The sequence below is a fragment of the Lycorma delicatula genome, chromosome 6 (assembly GCF_047948215.1).
Source record: "Lycorma delicatula isolate Av1 chromosome 6, ASM4794821v1, whole genome shotgun sequence".
NCBI lineage: Eukaryota > Metazoa > Arthropoda > Insecta > Hemiptera > Fulgoridae > Lycorma > Lycorma delicatula.
In genome coordinates this window covers 78246289-78272739 of record NC_134460.1, presented here as the reverse complement: position 1 = coordinate 78272739, position 26451 = coordinate 78246289, and the positions used below count along the sequence as shown (strand labels likewise).

General features: G+C 27.3%; 1 protein-coding gene across 4 annotated transcripts in view; it reads right to left on the bottom strand.

Annotated features, from left to right (window-relative positions):
* LOC142325955 (synaptotagmin 1-like) overlaps window positions 1–26451 on the bottom strand; it is a 208764-nt gene that overhangs the window by 41152 nt on the left and 141161 nt on the right. For all 4 annotated transcript variants that reach the window (XM_075367923.1, XM_075367924.1, XM_075367921.1 and 1 more), the window contains one exon: window positions 23992–24168. In XM_075367923.1, the coding sequence (XP_075224038.1) occupies window positions 23992–24168 (177 nt within the window). The remainder of the gene's footprint in view (window positions 1–23991; window positions 24169–26451) is intronic.

The window sequence follows — 26451 nt, the reverse complement described above, 5'->3', positions numbered from 1 at the left end:
AGAAAATCTAATTTATAGTCATACACAGGACCTAATGTTTATATTATTAAATTAGCCTCCCATTACAGCTTTGTCCATGCTATATGGTTACTTGCATTTCCCATAGCAGTCAATCTTTTTATTTTATGTTTTTTAGTCAAGTAACTGGAGGCAGGTGCAGTTAGTCACACATACAGTAATAGTGGCAGTGGCTGTGTTGGTTGAGCTACAGCACCATATACTTTCGCACCCCTTAAAAAAAATCAGAAGAAAAAACGCAAAAACTGCTTTTAAATATTTATCTGAAGAGTATTTGCAAGCCCAAATCTACTGAATATCTCGTTTACTGTAGTGTAGATTGGGAAAATTTACAATCATTGTTGAGAAATTTTTTTCACCCCATTTCAAGGTCGAACTTCAAAAATCTACAAATTGGTTTATTGACATCAAGAATACGATTTCTTCATTTGTTACTGAGAAATTAAAAAAATTCAAAACGCAATTTTAACACTTGAAACTCTGGATAAAACTCAAAAAATCTAGAAATTGATTTTTAGATGTTCATAATCAATTAGTTCAAACCCAGCTCACACAGTGATAAGACACTCACAGGTCACAATTCGAGTAGTTTTTTGTTTTTCCCGAACAAAAAAAAACCCCTTCCTCTTTATATAATAATATAGATTGTCATTTTATGTAATGTTAAATGATGTTTTTTTGTCATATCTCACCTCCTTGCTCTCTTGATTTTTTTTTCTATCATCCCTTTATATTGGGTATTAGAATGTCCATCCATTTCTAAACTATGCCTGATCAAAGTTAATCTTTTAATCTCACAAACTCTTCCCTCCCATTCATATCGCTTTTGGATAATTTTCTCATTATATTAATGGAATAAGTAAAGCCTTTCTCTGGCTGTTTCTGTAGTCAGTTTCACCTCCAGGATTTGTTTAGTCAGCCATTCATTTTTCTACATGACTGTACCATATCATCTGCCTTCTTTCAATTTCTTTGATCAGTAAGGTTTGTCTGAGGCCTTTACACAGAATATTTCTTTGGTGGTGGTCTCTTTTTTACCCCCACTTCAAATAGATTATCTCAGCTCCTGTTGTTCTGTCTTTTATTCATCATCCAGCTTTCTCCCAAATGAGGTAAACAAAGACTTATACAAAACTTAATTTTTGTTTTTTTATGTTAGGCTTCTGTATTTCACTTTTGATTATTAGGGTCTTAGCTAGTGATAGTATAGTATGACTTATCCTTCCCAATCTACAAAATCATTTGTGTATTTAATTGGCTTATCATTATTATTATTTTTTTTTTTGGAACACTGTTGCTCTTCAGTATTCATGTTCATTTGCCTGCTCTATCACTCCCTGTTGTTGCTTATCAATGATATTTCAATTTGAACTTTTCATCATTGTCGTTTTAAATGTTGAACAATCTTCCAGTCTTACCCATTTAAAACATTATTAATTTTGATGACTTATTTAATGGAAATTTTTCATTTCTCATATAAATAGGAATAGAAATCCTCATTGTTCTCCTTATTGTTTTTTATCATGTTAAAAATAGATTTCAATTCTGAAAAAAATTAATTATAGGTTTCTCTGATAATTTATAGTTTTATCAAATACAGGTAATAGCTAAATGAAGGAATATAACATTGTCCTTAAGTCGCCTGTCTGGTCAAAAAACTGCTATCTTTCTTCCAGATTATGTATTATTATTTTTCTTTTATATATTTATATGAACTTATGACTTAAGTGAAAGAGCAGCTTTTTAAATCTCTTCTTTTTTTTTAAAGAAATTTTATCTTGCTCTTTCTTTCTCTTTATAACTCTATATAACTCTCTATATCTTTCTTCCTCTATGTAACTTGTGCCTTAGGTTAGTGATTTTCAATCTATGTTTTCAGTGAGTTTTCTTTAGTTTTTTCGGACGTGAAGTTTAAATTCTCCAGCAGTAGTGATAAATATATTCTTATCCGTATATATTTTTTAAAACAAAAATTCTTACATAAATGGGTCCTCTACAATAATAAATAATACTAATTTTTTTTTAGTGAACTCTGCTCAGAAAAAAACAGTTTTTTCATTCAACTGTCCTACTACTTTGTACATATTTTATGTTAGAAAAAAAGATCATTCATTAATATTTTTATTTGTCTTTCTTCCTGAATTATTTAAAACACTTTGTAAAAAACTGATGTGGAGCCAAATTACTGTGTAATTATGGTAATTGCCATTTAATTTATTTTATTTATAATTGAATACTTTTCATTGTTTTGTGTTTTAACTATAATTTGCTATTGCATTAAAATTTTTCATATCCTGAATTAAACACTAATGTTCTCTAGCTTCATCATCACTATTGATATAAGAACTTTCTATATAGCATGCATCAGACCTGAGCCCAGGTATTGTTATTAACTTGATGAATGTAAAGTTGAACTTTTCTGTTTTATATTGCATATCAATCTGTATCTTCCTACACAATTAAACCAAATTATAATTAACATTTGCTATCCCATCCTATAAAATGCTGATGATGGCTGTCTTTAATATATGATAAGAAACTTAGATTAGATAGTATGCAAAATCTTTTTCAAACAGCGGTGTTTGTTATGCATCTCATACATAATTTGTACCTTTCTCTTACATCTAAATTGATCATTATCTTTAACCTGCACACAGGTTATTATTGCATTATTCAAACTGTTATCTTTATTTATTGAACTGTAGTCTTAGAATTAAAATTTTAAATAAAATGTAATAATTTTTCATAATGAAATAATTCATTTCTATACCATTTAATATTATGGTGTAATTAAAAAGAGTTAAAGGAACCTTTTTTATCTTCACTTTCCGAAAATGTGTAATTGTAAAAGGTAACTTGAATTGATGGTAGAGCCTAATTAGGTTTTGACACTTTTAAATCCTTTTGTCTAACTATTCTGATTTATTATATACATAAAAACTAATATGAATAAAAACCTTTTATGCAAGTTAGCCCAAAAAAGAAATAATAATTCTCCAGTTACTAAACAATAGAATATAGTTTTTCAGTTAATTCAGTACTTAAAAATACTTTTGTGCATTTTGGTGGTTCTTTAAAATAAGATCAAATTAATTTAAAATCATTTTAATACATTGATACCCAGTAATAGTAACTGATTGGGTAATAATTTCATATCTGTTGTGAATACACTTTGAGCTACTCTTAGTTATATGTAATTAAACCTCTATCTGCTTCAGATGAAAAATGATTGGTTTGCTTATGACATTATATAAACAGTATTATAATAAATAATTCATTTTTTGTTTTAAAATGATATTGATAGATTTCAGTTACTCAGTAATACTTGTAAGGACTATCAATTTTTTACTTTTTACAGTAGGAATATGCTTACAAATAAACATTTTCATTTACAGTGTCCAATTTATATTAGAAATAAAAAGAATTAACTATACATTTTTGTGCCATCTGCCTTTATTGATGCGTATAATGAAACAATACATTTCTAAATTTATGTTCCTTTATTAGATTTATCAGATTAACTCCAAAGACATTATTAAAAATAATATTAGTATTACTAAATAAACACATTATCCTCATTTATAATATAATACAAACCACTTAAGCAAGCATTATTACAGGAACTCAGCAGTCATAATAGATTTACTATGTTTTTTACAAATCTAGTTGTACTCTGAACATGTTCCTAATAATTTAGTTATGTATGTGTATTATAATTCTGATATTTTGATAGCCTTCATGGATTAATAATCAGACAGATCTGATGATGAAACGCATGTTCTGAAATGTATTGTTTTTCATATACACATTAAGTAAAGGTAATATATAACATAAATATTTATCAAAAACTTTTTATGTAAAATTTATTTATTTTCGGTTAATTAATTACCAAGCTATTTTGTTTTTTGTATTTGAAATTTATTTTTATAAAATAATGATATTTGATTAATTTTAAGGTTTGTTTTACCTATACAGATTAATTAATTTTTAGCTCTTAATTATTTCTGTTACTTTTATTATTATCTTTTGTTTTTAATTTTTTACATTTTCAACTGATAATAGTATAGAAATTAAGAAAACTTAAGCAGAAAAAATTACAGTTTTATTTGTAAAATTAATTAAATGTTTTGTGAACGTGCATAATGTAATAGAAAGATACGTATGTAAATGAATAAAATAACTTTTTTTATAAAAAAAGTTTCATAACAATCAGCTGTACACAAATGAAAGATAAAATCTACATTCAAATCATGCAGTAGAAATACTAATACAATACACAAAACAATACAAATATAGATAGACCAACATACAAATAAACAAATATACAATCAATCTTTTTATAAAGCACACATTGCTCGACATATATCGAAAATTTAAATACCGATACTTACGTGAAGATTGATTTTGAAGCAGGCATGCATCCAAGGGCACAACCATTTACACAGGCCAAAAGCAGAGCAGAAAACGTATATAAGAGAACAGAAAACAACATGAGTAGTAAATGGCATTGTTGTGGAACCAAAGAGAATGATGATAATATAGTAGTAGTAGTAGTAGTAGTAGTAGTAGTTGTAGAAGTAATGGTGCTGTCATCGCACTAGTTAAGGCATTTAGTTGTAATTTGTATTTGTAATGTTCATTGTGAATATTTGTGCGTTTGTTATGATTGTAAAGTTGTACTGAAAGAAAAATTTGCTCGTTGTATTTATACTGAGGAATTATAAATAAAGAATGACATTTCATTAATCTGCTTTTTTAGATTTCAAATATTTTCTCCCGTCAGTTAAAAATAAACATAACAGTTAAGTATGAATAGTGAATGAACTTAGTATTGTCAGTGAAGAAAAATCTGTGAATGAGGAAATAAATTAAAAGATTAATAAAATTATTGCGTTTAATTTCTGTTTTTTTTTTTTTTTGGTGAGAGGTCTTTTTGGCAGTTTCATTTTTACAGTTTTATAAATTGCTTTTTATCTGATCGCATGAAGTATTACATTATGTATATACTTAAGGTATATACATAAGTCTACAGTAAACGAGATACTTGACCACCGTCAACTTTGTCCCACCAAACAGTTTTGCATGCCGTTAAGTTGTTTGGTACACCAGAGAAATAGTGTCTTTGATGGTCAGAGCTTCTAGTTTATCTCACACTTGGTTATTGGTTGTGTCTACATGCTTGGAGTACTGACTTATGATGTTCTGTTGTGATTCATAATTTAATTTTTCCATTACTGATGTTTGATTATATATGTCAAAAGAATAAAAACATGTAAAGTTAAAAAAGTAGTATATTTTCTCGAAAAATGAATTGCATTTTATTTATTTATAATATATACCAGGTTACAGAATAACAGCACAGTGACTTTATGTCAGCAGTACTCTGCAGAGATGCCAAGGCATCTGTGTGCAGTCAGGCGTGTAATTGTAAATGTATAATATAATGTATAATTTAAAAGCGGTAAGTTTCTGAATAAGTAATTTTAATATTCTATTTTGAGTTTAGTTGTTTGGTTTTTTATCTCATCATGTTTTATTGTGTGTAAGTCATGAAAACCAGAAGAGCTATTTCTCATAATTATGAATAAGTACGTATTAAAAAAATAGGAAATGTAGAGATTTATGCACATTTTTTACTATTGTCTCTCAAAAGGAGCATTTTAGGCTTTATTTCCCGAAATTTTTCTTAAGTGTGTTCTTTGTAAGTGTCAGATTTTCAGATGGGGTTTTTAATCTCCTATTTGTATATATATTAATGACTTTTTAATTATTTAATTTTAAAAGTTAAAAAAAAATGCTATAATAAAATAGTATGTCCCTAAGTACCATTTGTAGTTTGTTATGTTGCTGAATTTAATGACTACTGTATCACAGTTTAGCATTCCACCCACTAATGCAGATAATAAAAAATGCAATACAAAAATGACTATTGTTCTACTTGCTGTTTGAGTCTTTATAGTATTATCATTGGTTCATAATGGAGTATCCGGTCACAAAAGTATCTACATTTTGATTATAAAAACTGTTTTAATGTTTATTGTTAAATTACTTGATTTGTATTATAATCGCTTGTTTAATATTTGTATTAGTCAGTTTTGCTCTGTTTATTGGTACTGCATCGGTGTAGTGGGTACATTATGATTATGACATACTGTTAAAAGAACATGATATGTGGCTCTTGTACCATGCGTGGTGTTTCCATAATAAAGTTACTGGTTTTGTATGTATGTGCTGTTTGCCTCATTTTATGGAATCTTGGGTGACTCGGTTAAGTTAACAAACTGTAAAAATCACAGTATGTTTTTGTTTGTTCGATCATTGTTTTAATTGGTCCAAAATGGTGCAAATAATCTAATAGCATTCAGTCAGGATATTGTTCTATTTGGAAGTATAAAAAAATAACTTTCAAGAGTAGATTAATAATCGTGAGTTTTTGAACAAAAATAATTAAAAGATCTCTCATAAAAAAAAAACAAAAATTTATTCAATCATAATTTAATTTTGTTTTTTATTTTTAAAGGAACAGGTAATGTTTACTAATGTGAAAATTAGTATTTGTAAGTCAGTGTTTCTGTAGTAATTGTTGATTCTTTTTGTTTTGTTTTTTTTTTATTGTCTTTTTGTTCTTAGTGTATTTTTCTTTTTTTTGTCTTCTTATTCACAGTACTTTTTACATAAACTTTTTTTTATAATATATAGTTTGGATGCAGGTTAAATATACTATGATAAGGTATCTGTTTTTTAGCATTGAATACATTTAAATAAATGTGCTTAACAGTTCTCCATGCAGAATATTATCTGCAGGCTTTCTATTCAATGCAGCACCTAATTTAATAAAGGAATATATAGGGAGTCGAACAAATTTCTTATTTTTTTTTTATAAATTAGTTAAAATTTTGTATTATTTTATATAATACTTTTTTTAATTAATAAGTTTTTAGCATTAAATTATTTAACTTTTTATTGTGAGAATGTAAATATATTTATAGCTAAAAATGGTTGTATTTATAACACTTTTTTAGTACTTTTTTATTCCTTTATTTAAAATTAAGGTTTATTTTATTGAAATATATTTCACTACTCATGCGGAAATTTTTATAAAAAAAAAAATAGAGGAATATTACCTTTTTCTTTTTCTTTTTTTTAATTAAAAACTTAGATAATAAAGGATGGCAAAAGCATGTTAAATTTAAAAAAAGAAGAAAAATAATGTTTAGTTGTATTATTTACTTACCTTTTTTTTAGAAGAGTTTTTCCTTCATTTCTTCGTATTAAAATATTTTCTCTTTTCTTTTAAATTAAGTTTTGTTTAGCTTTAATATAAAAACATTTTAGTTCCATCATTTTTATGGTAAAAATTCAATTGAATATTTATTGTGTGATATTTCATAAATTGGGCTTGAGGATATTTTCTATTTACTTGTATTTATTAAAATTGTTATTGCAAACTATATTTACATTATTTACAGTTGTTTTTTCTTCTAGATGTATTTTACAACAAACCGTATTCTATGAGGGCATTGTGTTTAAAAAAATTTTGGATAAATTCACATTGATTGATATTTATTAAAAAAAAAAAAATTAAACAAGACCCATGTTTTTTTTTAATATTTAAATGATGCAACTGTAGTTTTATAATATTTTTACATTGACACTTATTGTATTTTTATATTTAAATTTTTTTAATTTACTTTAACTTGTTAAATATATAATATGTAAATATGATAATCTTGTTAAATATATAATTGTAAAAACTTTACTTTTAAAAATGGTAAGTTTTGTTTTGTATAAAAGAGAGAACAGATACACCAAATGAAATTATATTTCTTGGTGGGAGTAAGAAATAGAACTGATAAATGAACAATTTTTTGTAAAAAATTGTCCATAAAAATGTTTATAAAAAATTATTCACTTGTCAGTTCTACTCTTATTTCCCACCAAGGAATATAATATTTTCCAGAAGTAAATTGATGCCGCCATTCATCATTCTAATGGTACGCATTAATTTAAAAGGCAAATCTTTTGTTTTAAATTATGGCTGGATCAATATTATATGTTAAAAGGAGAAAGGCCAATATAAATTTTGGTTTAGATACTATGAAACCCCCTAAAATTTCTTAAAAGGAATTTTGAAATAGATGGACAGTTTTATTCATAGTATCATTACCATGAAAATGCCACCTCCAACCTGTTATGTGAAAGATACCTTTTTTCTTATTAGCACTGCAGCCCAATGTGGAATTTGGCCTTATTTACAGTAGGCCTCCAGTGCTGTCCCACTCTCCACCTCCCCTAATTTTTCATCTCTACCATCACCACAAATTACCTATCACCAACATAATTTGGGTCTTCTTCCACATCACACCTTCCAGATCTCAATATCCTTGATAAGGGCTGTATATTTCTTTAAATATATTTCATTAAAAAGGATACTGATAAAAATGTATGCTAGTCAAGTTTAAACAGCAGAGATAAATTTTTAAACATTTTGCGAACCAGTCAAAATTCAGGTTATTTTTGTTGACTTGCAGTAATACGAGGGTTATTTTTTTTTCAAGGTCCGATCGGTCGTGAAATAAAAACCCGACCAAAATTCGGATGAACCTTTGCCCTTATGTGTTGCACAGTGTCTCTAGTAAGGCCTTCAATCACACCGCGTCACTTTGTTTAGTTCTGAGTGCGCAGCTAGCACGTAAACATGTCTACAACATTAGCATCTCCCACCAAGTGTGAAGTGCGTGCGGTAATTCGATTTCTTCAGGTTGAGGGGTGTAATGCAGCTGAAATTCATCGACGAATAAGTAATGTGTATGGTAAAACTTCAATGAGTGACAGCAAAGTGTGACAATGGTGCAGGAACTTTAAAGCAGGACGTACGGATGTTCATGATGCAGGCGGTCAGGAAAGGAAGCGAGTGTCAACCAATGATCTTGTTGAGCGAGTTGATGAGGCAATTCGAGAAAATCGTTGGTTCACAATTTCTGTATTGAGTGATTCGTTTCCTGAAATTTCAAGGTCAGCTCTCTACACCAGTGTAATTGAGAGACTTCAGTACCGCAAACTGTGTGCGAGATGGGTTCCCAAGATGCTGTTCGACCATCACAAAACAATGAGAATGGATGCCTCCCTAACGTTTCTCCAGCGCTACCACAATGAAGGAGAAGATTTTTGAACAAAATTGTCACAGGGGACGAGACGTGGGTCCATTTTGAAACTGAAGAAACAAAAGAACAATCCAAACAGTGGATGCATTCTCATTCTCCCAGTAAACCAAAGAAGTTCAAGCGAACCTTCTCCAACAGAAAGTGTATGGCTACTGTGTTCTGGGACCGGAATGGAGTTCTCTTGGTGGAATTCATGGAACGTGGCATGACCATCAGTGCAGCCTCATACTGCGTGATTCTTAAACATCTACAAAGGGCAATTTAGAATAAGCAGAAAGGAATGTTGTCATCAGGCAATGTCTTTCTCCATGACAATGCTCGGCCACACACTGCAGCTGTAACAAAGAAGCTCCTGCAGCGTTTTTGTTGGGAAGTGTTTGATCACCCACCATACAGCCCGGACTTGGCTCCATCCGATTTTCACCTCTTTGCCACGTGAAACACTGGCTAGGAGGACAACATTTTGGCACAGACATTGAGCTGCAGACCAACATAGAAACATGGCTGAAAACACAGGCAGCTCTGTTCTATGACTAGGGTATTGGAAAGTTGGTACCACGCTATGACAAATGTCTAAATCAGAGTGGCGACTATGTAGAGAAATAGCGTAACTATGTAAGTACTTGTTAAAAATAAAAAATTTTTTATTTTCACTGTAGTTTTAATTTTGTGACCGATCGGACCTTGAAAAAAATATAACCCTCGTATGAAACATGAACTTGAAAAAAAAATGGTAAAAGGAAGACTAGAAGCATTTGGATTGAAGTCATGGAGGAAATTGGAGAAAATTAAGTAGACTGTCAGAGTGAAATATGAAGAAATAATGAAGAGACTGGATGATAATTGAAGGTTAATCAAAACAATTCAGAATAAGCTAATTGACTGGAATATGTGAGAAGAGAAGGATTAATTAAAAGTGTTAGAAGGATCAGTAGAAATCATTCAGTTGTTAAAAAAGTAGCTATTTAGCACTGATATTGTTTATAAAAAGAAAACATTATGACGTGGACTGAAGCTGGTAAAATTATTATTTTTTTTAATCTAATTTTGTTATAATTTGATTTGATTCATCAGTCATAAACTTCCACAAAATGTTTTGCCCAAAATCAGTATGTCTCTGTGAAAAAGATCTTTTAATATGCAAATGATGATAAAAAGTTAGTTGCATTTTCAAGATTTATTTTAAAGGAAATGCTCTGATGAAAGGTTGTTGGCAACAGTGATTATACTTCTATTTCCCCAGTTGCGGCATTGGTTTTGCACACGATAGGTGTGCAATATTGAGTTTTTTCTGTTATTAGCTGTAAACATAATTTTACCAGTTACCAGTCGCAAATAACATCCTAGAAGTCCTCATAGACACTTTTTATTCGTGGGCAAGAAGGTGTAACCCTATTAAAATTAATTTCCAGTTGAGTTAAGCATATAGTTAGATAATATAGTATTTTCTCACCCAGTGATCTGAAAAGGGTACAAATTGTTAAAGAATAGGTGCACAGATATTGAAAGTGATTACTTACTGGCAGAGAAGACCCCTCAACTGCAACAACAAAAATGAAATTATTGAACTTTTCACAAATTTTGTTCGGGAATAGGTTAATTACTGTAGATGTAATTGTGACTGAATTGGATATTTTTTTATGGAAGTGAGCACATAATCTCTTGATTTAATACAAATACACACAGGATGTGGGGAGTGGCTGACTCTACAAGATTGAAAAAATCATACATGTGCAGCAAGTTCACAACAGCAGCTGCTTTCCAAGAAAAAAAAGTCTGTTACTTTTTAATATCATACATTCAGAATGAAATTCAGGAGGAGGTGGCAGTTTTGAATAATTCACTATAAGGTCATAGAATCAGCAGGACTGTTTTAATATTTCTTTGTTCCTGGTCAGTGCCATTTATTTATTACAGACTGTTGGCTGAAATATGCTTATAGTAAAAGCATTTTATAAAAAATGTAATTTTATGAAGCTACGCTACAAAAATTGTAATGCTTTCATTTTGATTTTCTGTCAATTTATCCTTTCATGATCCAGTTCCATAATTCATGCTATAACGAAACAAGTTTTATATCTGTTTTGGGTTTCATGAACCATTTAAATTAATCACTGGTTTCAATATTTTCTTGTGTGTGATTTAAAAAAGTTTGATGAAGTGGTAAACAAAATAGAAAAAGAGCACATTTGTTGTGTTCATGATTCATAATGTATTAAATATGTTAGTAACTATTGTGTTGCATTTATTTTTTTAATGATTTAAAAGACAAATATTTAATTATGAATTTTAATTCAATGTTTTTAGTTTTAAGTATTAATAGTTTCCTTTAATCTTAAAGTATTATTTGTGTTATTATCATTAAATTAAATAATTTAATCCTTCATTTATTTATCAATTAATTTAGTATTAAATTATCTTTAGCTTAGCTTTATTTTTATAGTTTTGGTGTTGTTTGTATTAACATTATTTTATTTTATTGTTGCATATTGGTTAAATTCTACTTTTATGTAATATACATGGTCTGTAAGAAAGAATAAAGAGTTTAAATAATGGTATCATTCAGTTTTAAAGTTTGTTCGACTCCCTGCTAAGAAAGAGTTTATTTAACTACAGTTAATTTAAAGGTATTTCTACTATATTATTAAGGTATATGAAGTACTTAAACTATATTATACCCTAATTTATATAATTAAGTGATCTTATATTCTGTCTACAGTTTTTAATTTATTTAATAATTAAAAAGGTACTAGTTTTAAATAATTAGGAAATATATCACTGTAGCTGGTATATGTTGTACAAGCAAATTTTAATAAAAATAATAGAAAAGCAAACTTTATTCATTACAATTTATATAATAATGCATAAATCTTAGTTTTACTTATGCATCACCAAACGTAAACTAATTTTTTCTTTAATTAAAAAAATACTAATTTGATAATTTTATTTTATTGCGATTTCATGTCAGCCTTTTCCTCTTTTATTCTTTACAGAGCTATCAAAGTGGTGCCATTGTTAAAAAATATTATTAACAAATACTAAAAGAAATGAAAGTTTTATGTAGTTTTTATACAGAAGAATTTTTTGAAGGAAAGATTATATAACACTTCATTCTCATTCTGCTGTCATAAATTGTATTTATTAATGAATTATTATTTGAATCATAATGTTCCTTAACTGAACACCCTAATCCATAATACTGGAAGTTAAAACTATGGATTTTTAAAGCCTGCCGAAATGCTATTTCAGTGCCATTTATTTTCCATCAGGCTGTTCATCATTGGCCTACTGTTTTATTATAAATATCTATCATCAGTAAGCCTATTGCACTTAATTCTAGAGCTGTCAATTATGGTAGCATAAATTGAAATAGTTATTATCCACAATATTTATTTATTTTTAACGATAAAAAGCAGGTAAGAAAATTTCTTTGCTTTATTACTTTGTTGTTTGCATGTTATGATGCTGGCAAAGGTAATCGAGCTGGTAATAATGTTGCTGAACTTTATCTGCATTTCCATGTTTAAAATTTAATCCATCCTTTTGGGAACGTTAACTTCTCAAAGTTATAATAATTCTCACAAATGCAGTTTTCCAATTAGGCACTATCATAAGATGATAGCTGTTGTAATTTTTTATTTTAAATTATTGCCCTACTGTTATAAAAGTTGATAATTTCTACTCTAGTATCGTTTTAAAAAATAAAAAATGAGGTAATTTTCAAATGGCAGATTTAAAGTTGGACAGTTTAAGTGGTTAAAATTACAAAAAATTAATTAATTTTTTTACAAAAAATTATGTTCAAATTTTAAACATTTTTCAAATATTTAAAAAATACTGAAATAGCCTCTGAAAACATTCCTTAACAGTAACTCTTCCAAGATTGTAGAAAAGTTAAATATTTTTCTATTGTTATAAATTGGTTAAATTTTACATTCATTTAATGTACATGATATGTAAGAAAAAAATAAAGAGGTTAAATAATGGAGTCATTCAGTTATAAAGGTTGTTCAACTCCTTGCTGATAGTATGAATCACTATAATACGATTTAATTTTTTGAGAAAAAAATATAATCAGATGTAGCAGATAAAATAACTCGAGCAATCATGAAATTTGGTGGTACTTTTTATTAGGACCATAGAGTTATTTTTTATATATCTTTGATAGGATTAAATTTTTTTCTCAAAAAATATCCAAATGCGAGTGAAAAATTTGTTTAAAGCACAGCATTAGTACTAACTGCTATGTGAGCTAGTAAATGTTTATTGCATTTTTAATTAATCTACAGTGGTGGAATGCTGTGAACAACAATGTTACTGCATCAGATTCTGCCGAAAGCTTGGCTATACTGAAATGGAAATCTGTAAAATTAAACAGGCCTTAGAGAATGAAAGCTATAATACATGTTAAAGAATGGTATAAAATGACTGAACTTCAGTTAAGAGTAACCTCTGTAGTGGTAGGTGATCGACAAGCTGAAGTCCAATTGTCAATAACATTATGCACAGTTTGATAATCGAAAACCACGGCTAACTGTCTAAGAAATTGCAATGTCATTAGGATTAGTAATGGTTCCATTTGCATGATTTTAACAGATTCTTTGGGTATGAATAGAGTTGCAATGAAAGTTATAACAAAGCTACAAGCACAGAACATTCCCGAGGGTGACAACAGTGATACTAACTTTCTTAAGACCGTGATAACTGGTGATAAATCTCAAAAGCCTTAAATGGATTGTATACAAATGATGACTCTAAAAACCAAAACTTAGGTGTCACAGTGGATGTCACCATCCTTCCTGAGGCCAAAGAAAGCAAAACAAGTGAGGAGCAATTTAAAAATTATGCTGATTGTTTTTTACTTCTACATGTTCTCCATCATGAGGGCACTGGAGAGTTAAATTGTCAACAAAGAGTACTGTTTCGAGTTTAAGAGTTTATTGTGATGCAGGAGATCAGACCTGTAGGAATCAAGTGACTGGCAGTTGCACTATGTTAATACACTTGTCCATTCATAATGTGTAATTCAACATTTCTCAAGCAACTTATTCACTGGACAAGACTGCTAAGCTTGTCCAGACTTTACATGGCGAACCTTTTTAAATTGTAAACTGCTTTGTAACAATTTGTCTCCTTGTCATTTTCTATTTTCCCCAAGCTATGTTGGATACTTTTTGTTTTATATATCAAAATAGGTGTCTATACACATGTATACAAACAGAATTTTGTTATTACTAAGATTTTAATATTGGATTTGTAGAAATCAAAATTTTGATCAAGAAAAATTAATTTTTCAATCAACTATATCTTTTCTCTCCTACTATAATTGCTTAAAGATTAAAAATTATAACTAGCTTTCTAAGTGGTTTTTTTTTTTGTTTAATATTTAAGTAATTTAATTCTCTACTGTTCCTTAAAATGTGTATCACAACAATGGTATAAACATTTAATGAGGTACATTTTGTAATAGCCAAAAAATCTTTACAATTTATAGTGTAGAATATTTACCAAAATATCCTGGATAAGCCTAAACTGCATTCCTTTTCAAAACCTTGAATGCCTCTTTATCTTAATTAAGGCTAAAATGCTTACAACTGAAGATTATGTTTAATAAACTTGTTCTAATGGATAACCAAAGTTAAACAATGTTGATGTAGTTTCCCTTCATGCTGTGTGTAACCACCTACTGTGTAACATTTTGTCATATTCTCAGTAATTAAATAGATTATTTGGTGTTATAGTATAAATTTAAATTCACATTCTGAATTTGTGGTATTTTGGATAATTATGTTGTCAGAAACTGAGAAATCTTTGTAAGAATTATTTATTAGCTTGATGTCTAAATTTTTTGGTACATTTGCAATATGTTTTTTTATCTCTAGTTCAGTTTGGAATCATTTAAACACCTATCCAGATTTATTTTTTAGCCTGTATTTATTTTGTTAAATTGTTTTTCAGCCCCTTTTTAAACCTAAACTTGTTATTACATAATATTAGGTAGGAAAAGAATTCACAAAATCAAATGTTTTTTTTTTTTTTTAATTTTTTGAACTTCCTAAAAACTACTTGTTCCATTTCTTTTGTTATAATTATGATCAAAATTTATTTAAATCTTTTTTCATCTACAACAAATTATTGCTTCATAAATAAATAAGGTATTATTATTATTAGCTTGAATGGAATTAAATCATGTTAGGCAACTATTAGTCAAAGCTCTCAGTTCATACACTACTTGCACCTTTAATATAAAATTGTACTGTTAGTTTAAGTATCTGAAAATGTCATAAAATAAACATATTTAGATAACATGAGATTCAGTTTCAGAAACTAGTTTTCATTGCGTTTATTTTTTTGTTAGTTAAGTACTGTTCTGTTGAAAGAAAATTGCCTGTATTTCCAAAGAGATTTTTTTGCAGAATTATGAAGTCTTCACAATGAAACATGATGTGACTTTAAAATTGTATTAGAAAAAACAAAGTTGTGAAATTTGTTAATAAAGATTGACAGTTATACAATTTGATTTTTTAAATGTGCTGAGATATTTAATTTACACTATACATTGATTGATGAATTGTGAGAAAGTAATGTGAAATTAGATATGTCCACTTTGTATTCATTTTTGTTTGCGCTTTATGAAGATGATTTTAATTTTATTACTTTAACTTCATTCAAATTGGTCGGTCAAGCAGTAAGGGACAATTAATAGATTTTGAGCTATAAAAATAATCTTGTTTCCTTACTTTGTTAGCCAGTATATCCATTCAAGTGGGAACAAAATTAATGACTTAAAAAAATGTATAGCTGCATTTATTACATATACATGATAAAGAAAGAGTAATATAACTTTGCTGTTTTTGACTGATTGATTAGAGACAATAGGAGGTAAATATAAAACAATGTAAACTGCTTTTGAGACTTTTTTTGCCAATCACTAAATAAAATCATTTGAAAACAATAGAATGATTTTAAAAATATATTTTCTTTGTATTGTCAATAATGTAGAAATGATAATGCAGAAATATATTTAAAATTGATGTTTTTTATTAGGATGATAGAATAGAATTATAAGAAATGATGTTTGTTCATAATGTGTTACAACTAGTACTTTCTTTTTTCTATTTTCTTTTTTATAGTTGGACTGACCAGAGCTTGTGTAATTTCATTCTCAAGTTTAAAGTTGTGTAATTTCTATAATTTTTTACTCATATAAAAAATTGATTAAAGAATTGATTTCTGTTAGAATAAAAGAGGAAATGTTTATATATTCAATACTGATTAATTAAAAACAGCTAAATTTTCTCATTATAAATTATAATATTAATAGTATCTATAACCACTTTTTAGGTAATGAAAGTATACTTAGATTTTTTCCAATATATGAAGCAAAATGTGTATGTCATAAATATAATGTAAAAAAAAGGTATAAATATATTAAAATAAACTACACAAATATAAAAATCAATAGTACTGCAATAATATAATAATAATAGTAATAATAATATTAACAGTAATAATATAATTATAAATTTATGTAGTACTAAATACTATAAAAATAAAATAATTATATACACAATATTTACTCAAATTATATTATTAAATTAAATATCGGAATAGTTAAGTGCATAAAAAGTGTAGTAGTATATTTTAAATTTATATTAATTATTAATATTTTAATAATTACATGATAATAAAAAATAATAATATTAATGGTAAAATACACTACTCTTACTTTGTTAAGGCTGTACTCTTCAAATTAAGTGTAAAAAATGCTATAAAATTTTTAAAAATTTAATTGTATTAAGTATTTTTAAAATAGCAATAGACTACAAAAAAAAATAATAAAATAAAATAAAAATTAAAGCTTCATGCGATGAAAAAGTGAATGAGAAAATGATGATAAATATAACAAAATATTTAATTAGAAAAGAATAATAAGAAAAAAATTAATATCAGGCACTGCAAATGAAAGCAATGCAGAGAAAAAAAGGATCGTAATAATAATAATAGTAATAAATAGTTATGCAGTTATAATGAATTAAGAAAAAATATAAATCAACCAACCTTTCAAAAATATTAGGAAAAAAATTGCATCTTGCAAAATAGCAACTCAAAAGCTTGCATCTTTTGGTGTTGTGTAACATGTTAGTATTATTTATTATATTTTAGAAATAAATATATGCATTGATATATATGTGTGTGTACATGTTTGTATGTAACATTATACAAAAAAATAAATATTTTAAGTATTTAATTAATTTTTATTAATAATATTACTGTCATTTGCTCATTAATTTTTTTTTTGTTTTTAATGTTATATGCACCTACTAATTATTATGGGTTTTCTTTTATTATTTTCTAGTCATATTAGTTCATGCATATTTATACATGCACAGTTGCAAATTTTTCTGCTTTTCATATACTTTATTGGTATAACTTTTTTTTCCTGTTATGCTAATAGGGAGAGTCTCAAAAATTAGACTTTAAGATTGGACAATACTTGTCCATGTATAATGAAGAAGATATAGGATTTGTTAATGTCATGTAGTTTAACTGATTTCTTTAAAAAAAAAGCTGGATTTGTCATACTTTTGGGAATTTGATTTTTTATTTATAAGTATTTGTAAGAATAATGAAAATTATTTTCCTTAAAATATAAATATTCTGTATTTGTAGATTAACAATGCTAATTCCAGTAATATTGGTTAGATTCGTATACACAGTATCATATTAATTATCCATTTTTCCTTCCTGGAACTTGTGGATAATTTTTTTCAAGTTTTAAATATTTTGTTGTAATTGAACTGTACACTACACAGATATGCTTATTTGTTAATATTTTAATATATTGTTGTTTTTTTTTAATGTAATTGGTTGAACACATTTGCATTGTTTTCAGTATTATAAAAGTTTTTCAATATTATAAAAGTTGTTTAGTATTAATGCATTATGCAAGAAATAGATTTTATTTACTTTATAATTCTCTATCCATCCTACCCATTACCAGTTCTGTAGTATAGGTTTGACTGACCCTGCACATTGAGGATGCTTGGATGCCAAGAGTCAGTGCATTTGATAGGCGCCTGTTTATGGCCTGAATCTAGGATTCCTTTTTTTCTTATCTGGTGACTGTTGGATAGTGCTAATCGGGCAAAGTCAGTTCACAGGATCCCCTAACAAAGGAAAAGAGAAGAACAAAACATTCCATAAATGTTGGATCGTCTTGTTCTTTGAATAATGATTGATGGTACTGTAAAAAATAATCTGTTAATACATTTTCTATAACACCTGAAATATCTCTGTACCATCCTGGAAATTGAAGGATGAAGTAAAGTAAAATGTCATTGTCATCTTCAGTGAACTGGTTTCCATAGAGTGCTGAGTTAGAGAAAACTAAATAAAGTTCACTGCATGTGTTGGCATATTTATTGGGAAATACTTAACAGTTTCTGCTATTAAAAAAATACATTAATAATTGTAATGTGTTTATTGCTGTATATTAATTTATGATTAAAGTATAAACTGCTATCGCTGGAATAATTACTTTTTATTTTTTATACATATTCTTTCAATTTCTTTGGCATTTAGTGGTCATAGATTTTAAAATTACACCAGTTGTTAATTTTTTTGTGTTGAGCTATGAAATTTGAGTCTTATCAAAGTCAATTTTGATGTGTATGAAATCTGAAAGAAAATCAAAATTAAATTTTGATTTTTCAGAAACAGATTTTCTGTTCCCATTACGTGAGTAATTATAAAAAAATTATCGATCAAATTTTTTTTATGTAGTAAGAAAAATTATATAGTGGGAAATATATTAAATATGGTTGCTAAAATGACTAGTTTACATATTTCTGTTAAAGTGCAAGTCAGTTGTTTCACTTTACTGGTGTTTATAGGGTAAGTGATCTCTGTGATTGATTATTTTAAATTATTGATTTTATTCTGATTTCTGTCAGCATCTTGTTTACTCGATTTAAATTTCTATTGTCAAATGATTCATATGATTTGAATGAACAATATGATAAGTTTGTTCTTACTTTAGAAAAACGTACCTTGTATAAAACCCTTATTATTAACGTACATGATCTTAGTATACATTTTTTCTTAAGTGTGAATTATTAATTTAATATAATAATTAATTAGATAAGTGTAATTCAAATTTCAGAAATTGAATAGTAAATATAAAATTGATTGGCCTAAATGTACATTCTTATTAGTTTTAATTACTTATATGTTTTACTTTTTGAAAGAAAGTTTATATTAATTATAAATAGGAAAATGTTTCACCATATAAAACAATTCATGGTATTCTTTTTGTATGCTATTTTATTCTTATAAAAAAATTAGAATTAGAATATATATTTAAAAATAAAAAAATCTTTATTTGATGAAGTGTTAAGAGAATTGATTTTGTAATGATGAAAATAAAAGTAAGAGATCGCTTAATGTATTGTTATAAGTGCTTTTTCATATATACATATTAATCATGTTACACATGCACCACATAAAAAAAGAGCAGCTTTATATAAATAATAAAAATGCAATTAAAGCTATGAAAATACAATGCAAGTAGTGTATCTTTTCAAGTGTGTAAAATATATTAAGCTAATATCTAGTATATAAAACAAGTTTTGTCATAGCTGTTGTTTGTTAAATATTCATTAATTCTGTTTTAAGTTTTTTTTGACGTGTACACATTTACTATTAAAATATTTTTTCCCCTGTTTCAGTTAAAACTTTGTAATGCATTTAATTCTGATTTTTTAAAATAATTTTTTAAAGATATTAAAAACATTTAATGCATTGTTTATTGGGGAATTTTTGTTTTAGATTTTTGTAAACATACTCATTGAATGTTGTGGGGTACATGTATTTGTGTTCACTTTTTAAAATTTACTTTGAAATCGATTACTCATACAGAACGTTATTGTGTAACAAAACATTTATTTTTTAGTTCATTTTTCTCATAGATTTTCTTTGAAATAATGTAATTTATTTAATTATCAGTACAAAAAAATTGCCCTACAGAAGTGGATGTTTCAGCCTTTTGGTGTAAGGGATTAAAGATTGCAGCCGTAAAAAATAAAATTATTAACATTTCTAAAACAATTAACTAGTTCATACATTATTTCATTGTTATTAATAAGATTGTAAAGTGAATATTAAGGTTATTCTACCATAAATGTGTTAATGCCAATTTCCATGGAAATTATGTGGCATCTCTGCCTATCATCCAGAGGTTATGGGTATAAATCCCAGTCAGGCATTGCATTTTACATACCCTAAAAAACCATTATCCTTCATCAGCAACTGTTACTGGGATCAGTCTGTTGTTGCAGTTGAAATAAATATAACTGAGTCTTGGATGTAATCCTCCTTAATCTTACTTCTAGATGCAGCAAACCATTTAATTTAGACTTTCGTATAATGTATTACTTTTTTAGAATTAATTTTAGTCATATTAATTTATTTATTTTTGTTATTTTAACTTGATATATTCTTTTAACATTCAATATTTCACAAAGATGATTAACAAAAATGTTCTGATTCATTGAAAATGTTTTGAATATGCAAGAAAACCCCTTATAAAAATATCCTTTAATTATGGCATAGTGTCATGGCACCATATTGAAGTGATAACAGATTGACTGTACTTAATATTTATGAAATAGCTCGCAAAGATTTATTTTAGATTAACTATTACTCTTAATAATATGAGGTAGACAATGTATGAACTATTTTGTTGAGCGTATCAGAAAGTCATCAGTTATTGCATTTTATTAGCTTCATAATTATACCTAGTGTAACAGTTACTGCATTTTTCAGATTTATTAGGTGAAAAAAACTGAACAAGAACCTGATCTCAGTTAATATGATTTTTATCAATTTCTTCCATTGTTTTGCACTATTAATGCAATTATTCTGTCTGGTTAGAAGGGATAAGTTATTTATGTATTTAATTTATATTTATTGCCTTATATGTTTACATGTATCCAATATTTTTTAAAAGAAAAAATTCCCTTTTCCATAAATGTTTTTATCAACTTATGAATATAATTTTACTTAACTGAATAGAATTTAAGGAAAATTTTCAATTTTGTCCTTTTGGTTTTTTGTCTTATGGTGGTCCTGTTATTGTTTCCAGATAATGTATATTTCTCATTTTTTGCCACATCAAATTGTTTTGGTATAGTGATTGATAATTAATTACTAAAAAAGTATTTTCAAAAGAAAATCTATCTTTAAATATAGATTGAAGAGCATGATAGATGTTTCTTTCTGTATACAAGAGATAATAACCAGGCTTCTCACCTTTCATTTCTTGTGAATGGCTTGTTTTTATATATACTGTGTTTTTATATATAGCTTATCCATATTCTAAAATTGAATTAATAAGTTAAATATAAAATAAAACTTTAAAAAAAAGATTAAGCTAATTTAAAACAGCTGCACTAAAAATTAAAAAAATAACTTTCAATTGCCTAAATTTGTTTTTTCTTTTTGTCAAATTAAAGGTTGGTAAGTTGTTAATTGATGTTTTTAATTTGATGTTGACCTCAAGAAATCAAAATTTAGAGAATAGAATTTAGAGAAAATTTTAATTTTTTTTTTTAGTTTGTTATATTTCATTTACAGTTTCTAAAATTAAAATAGTAATTAAAACATTTGTTCAGTAATGATAATAGTGTCATCATATAATTGAATATTATTATTAAACTGTTAAATGTTGCTTACTTTTACTTAGATCAAATTTTTTAATCTGAATTGTGCTAAATTATTTGCCTGAATTCAGGTGTGTGTACATATATTCAGGTGTGCCTGAATATATGCACGTCTCACACGCACACACAAAATATTAAACATGATGTCTTTGGGTTAAAAAAGATGGAAGATTTGTTTAAAAATCAAAAATGTACAAAGTAAAATGGTAGAATAATAGCAGTCTTTCTTGAGAAAAGGAAACTGGTGCAATTGAATAAATCAATAACAGATCACTCTTGTCCAGTTTTCTTCTAAAAGATGAAAAAAAAGTTTAATTATGTAGGCTCTAAGAAAAAACCTGAGTGTAATTTTATGCCAAGGTTGTTAATTTTAGCCAAAAAAATTGATCAAAAACTGGTCAGAGAGCAATATTTTATAATATTTTTTTCTTTGAAATAATTTTACTGATTTCTTATTTCATTATGAGGAGATTTCATTACGTAATTTCTATGTTCTGAAGTTATATTTTTATTGTGAATCTTCATGTGTTAGGAAGAACTGAGATGAATGGAAAAAATTCTATGAAACTATGTAATGTTATTAATATTCATCTGTGAAAGAAAATAAATTTAAAAAAAAATAAATTCTGAAAGCCTGTTGTGTTTAGAAAATCTTCTTTTTTTTAACTGATAATTTATGTGTTTCAAAATTGTTACTTTGGGTTGCTCTCTACCAGAAACTGTGAAAATGTTTGGTTTTCAATTGGATTACACCACTTCGGTAACACAGTGTTAATATTTTGATTAACATATGTAAGATAGAAATTTTGTGACTGACTTAGCATAAAAATTATGTTGCTTATCGTATGCTTTTTTGGCATTAATAACTTTTCTGTAGTCAGTAAGTTTTTTGTACTGATTGTTTAGTAATAACATAATTCTTTGTTTCACTTTAATTTTTTAATTAATGTAGGTTAAAATTAACATAACTTATAGATATTTTAAGCAATATCATTATTGTGATTTAATTATTCCATTAGTGCAATTATAGAATTTGATTCAAAATAATAATTAATCTTTTATATTAGTTTTAATTATAATTAAAATATCTATGCACAGGTTATAAAATTCTTATTGAAAAAGTTTTTTTTTGTAATTTGTTGTGTGTATGTATAGCGCTGATTTTATGTATTATCAATTCAATGCAATGCGCTGTACTAAAAAGTTTTATTTATAATATGTGTTTGGATATTCTTTTATAAACATTTTTTAATGTTTTACAATTCTGTTTTATTATATTTAATGTAACTAATGTATTTCATTATGATTAAATTTTGTTGAAATATTAAATAGTGGAAGCCCGTTTTAGTTTAATAATAATTAAATTATATTTTTGTGGAATGTTTATTGTTGGGAAAAACACACTAATGATTCTTTTTTATTATTATATATATTTATTTTTTTATAGCTTTATTATATTTTCATAATTTTATATTTAAGTATTCATTTTGTACTATATTCTTTTGTGTAAAGATTTTGAATTGTTTCATTATATAACAATGTATTGAGTATGTTTTGCTTGACATCTATTTACAGTGGATGATTTATTTATTAATATTTTTATGGAAGTGGTATTGCTGAAGTTTGTTTTGTAATGAAAAGAATTATTATATTTAAATGATGGCATGCTGAGTATCATGATAGTGTTTTATCTAATGAAACTATGTGTTTACTACAATATTCATTTTACATGCCTCATATCATTATTTATATATATATATTTTTTATTCTGTGTATTTATTTTAAATAGTATGCATTTTAATTATTAATAATGTGCACATAAATGTAAAGGGATCAGTGATTTAAAAAATATATATATATTCTTTTTTAATGTATTTATAGCAATGTATAAAACAAGACATGGTCATCGGTCATAACATCGATATAGGAAGGATGGGTTTTAATAGAGTTATTGTAAAAGGTTTGGGAATCATCGCTCATAAAAGATGTGATTAAATTCTTTTAATTGTGATAGTTCGTCACAGATCCGATCATGTAACATTATTGTTTGTGTCATGGAGTGCCCTATGGTATTTTGATAACATTACCTGGCCTCCTTCGCCTTCAACGCTCTGCAATTCCTTCCATTCTTCTATGGTCTGGGCGAGATCAACTTGACATAATGGTACCTTGACTTCACCGATCTGGTCGTGTTTTGAAAATCGATCAAAATCAAATATAGCGAAAACCAGAGTCTTGTTCATGGCATCTGCATACGGAACTCCCTGTAATCAATATGAAAAACTTAATATCTTCTTTAAACCTAATTTAAACTTATCAAAATTACTTTGAAATGTTTTGCTTACTGTGGCAAAATATTTTTTTTATATTTTTGCAATGCTCACAATTTTATGTATAAAATATATTTAATGTGTAATCAGGACTGATTAGTAGAACTAGTTTATAGACACACACACTCCATGTTGTCCAGACATACAAGCATATAATATTATATACTTTTAATATATTTGCTCATGAAAATTGATAATAAATAAAATCAATCGTGTTTCAGATATAAATGACATAGTTTCTAAATCTACCATGTCATAATTGATTATCCTACAGTTAGTCTCTCTTAGTTTTCTGGCCCCTAAGTTGTAGCAATATAGGTGATGGTGTAGACTTGCCTAATCATACAATCTCAAAAAAAATACATAGGGAAATTATTTTTGCTCTTGTGTTGTACTGCCTTAGTATTGGCAGCTGTTTGCTCATATACAATTCTTGGAATTGTTTTTTTTTTCATCTTAGTCTAGTTGAAATTTGATGACCATATTCTGATAATTTGGCCTTAAAATTCCAATAAAATTTTCTATATCTGAATGTACTTTGGTATGAAATGAATATTGAAGCATAAAAAAACAGGTGTTATAACAAAGAGGTTAACACACTGTAGTGAAGTCGCAGCTTCTTTGCCTTCCGTTTGGAAGATTATGGATTCAAGTTCCAGTCAGGCTTAGCATTTTTGTACTTTAAAATTCATCTTTCCGAAAATAAAAAAGGAGAGTGTAATTTGATATCACCTATAATTATTTCATGAATTAATAAATAATCTTCAACTAGGCAACAATATTAACAGTTAACCTTCCAATCAGTGATTTATATTAAAGATTTTAATGCAAGTCTACCAATCAATTTTTTTTCTTATTTTGATTTCTTAATCCTACCACCTACCAGTCCTTATTTTTTAACACACTCATCAAGAATTTGAACACTATCGAGAAATATAAAATTTCTGGACATACGTGACTCAAATTTACTCAGCACCTTGAAATCATACTCTTAGTTCGGAAAAAAACAGCAAAAGTTTGAGTCAGTCCCATGTTATATATTTTTTTTAACTCGCTTATCAGTTAACCTGGGATACTAGAACAGAGATTGCAGTTCGTAATTCAAGCTTTATCATCACATGTTATCTGTCCTGAGACTGGTCTCATGCACCATGACCATTTCCATTTTACTGTATTAACCCTTTTAGATTGACTATAATTTTTTTTTGTTCTCTTTTTTGCATCTTCTAGCCCTGTTTTATTCAGACTTTTTACCTCTCATGATATGACCCAGACAATTAGCTTTCCTATTCTGATTAAACATTTATTCTCATTAGTCTTCATTACTTCTGCAGGTTGGAATTATAGGTTACGTCATTACAGATTGGAGTTAATGACCATGAAGATCATTTATTGTTACAACAGCTTTACAGCTTGTTAAGGAAAAGCAGACAAAAACATACTACTGACAAAATGAATAATAGCTAGTTAATTAATTAGTTGTAATTGTTGCAGTAAATCAAATTAAAAGTACAATCCGATTGACTTTTACTAATATCTAACGCTTCCTTATTTTTGACCTACATCTTATACCATCATGATATTGCACAGAAAACACTTAATTTTGTGGAGTTCCTTACACTTGGTAAGAGTTCATGAGCATTTTCTGACCCACCCCCATATACGGACATTATGCAGCTTGACTTTTCCTCTAAAATGAAATTACTCATTATTAAACACAATATAATCAAGAAAGTCATCGTCTTCATGCTGTAACATTTTGGTTGTGTGTTGTCAGCATGCACAGCATAGTTGGTAGGCTTCAAAGCTGTAATAGCTATTAACTGTATAGACGATTATATTTTTAGTACTGCTTATGAAAGACTCCCTGACATGTTCAACAATTTCTTCAGACACCTTGTACTGTTCTCTTTATACAGACATCTGATTTTTTCAAAATGATTATGACAACGAATGTTATTGTCACTCAGAGGATCACAATTAAACTTTTTATGGAATGCATGTTGAATTGTAACTAAAGGTTCATATTTAATAAATTACAAAAAAAAGGCTTTCTGTTCAGATGTCATCTTTTGTAGTGGTGCTTTTCAGCAGAAAATTGGGAATCGGTTTATAGTCATGTATGCAACTAAAACATCCCTTTGCTCTTTGATTCTAGCCTTAAATCAACAATGTACACCTCATCCAAGAGATATAACAAATTAAGACCCCAATATT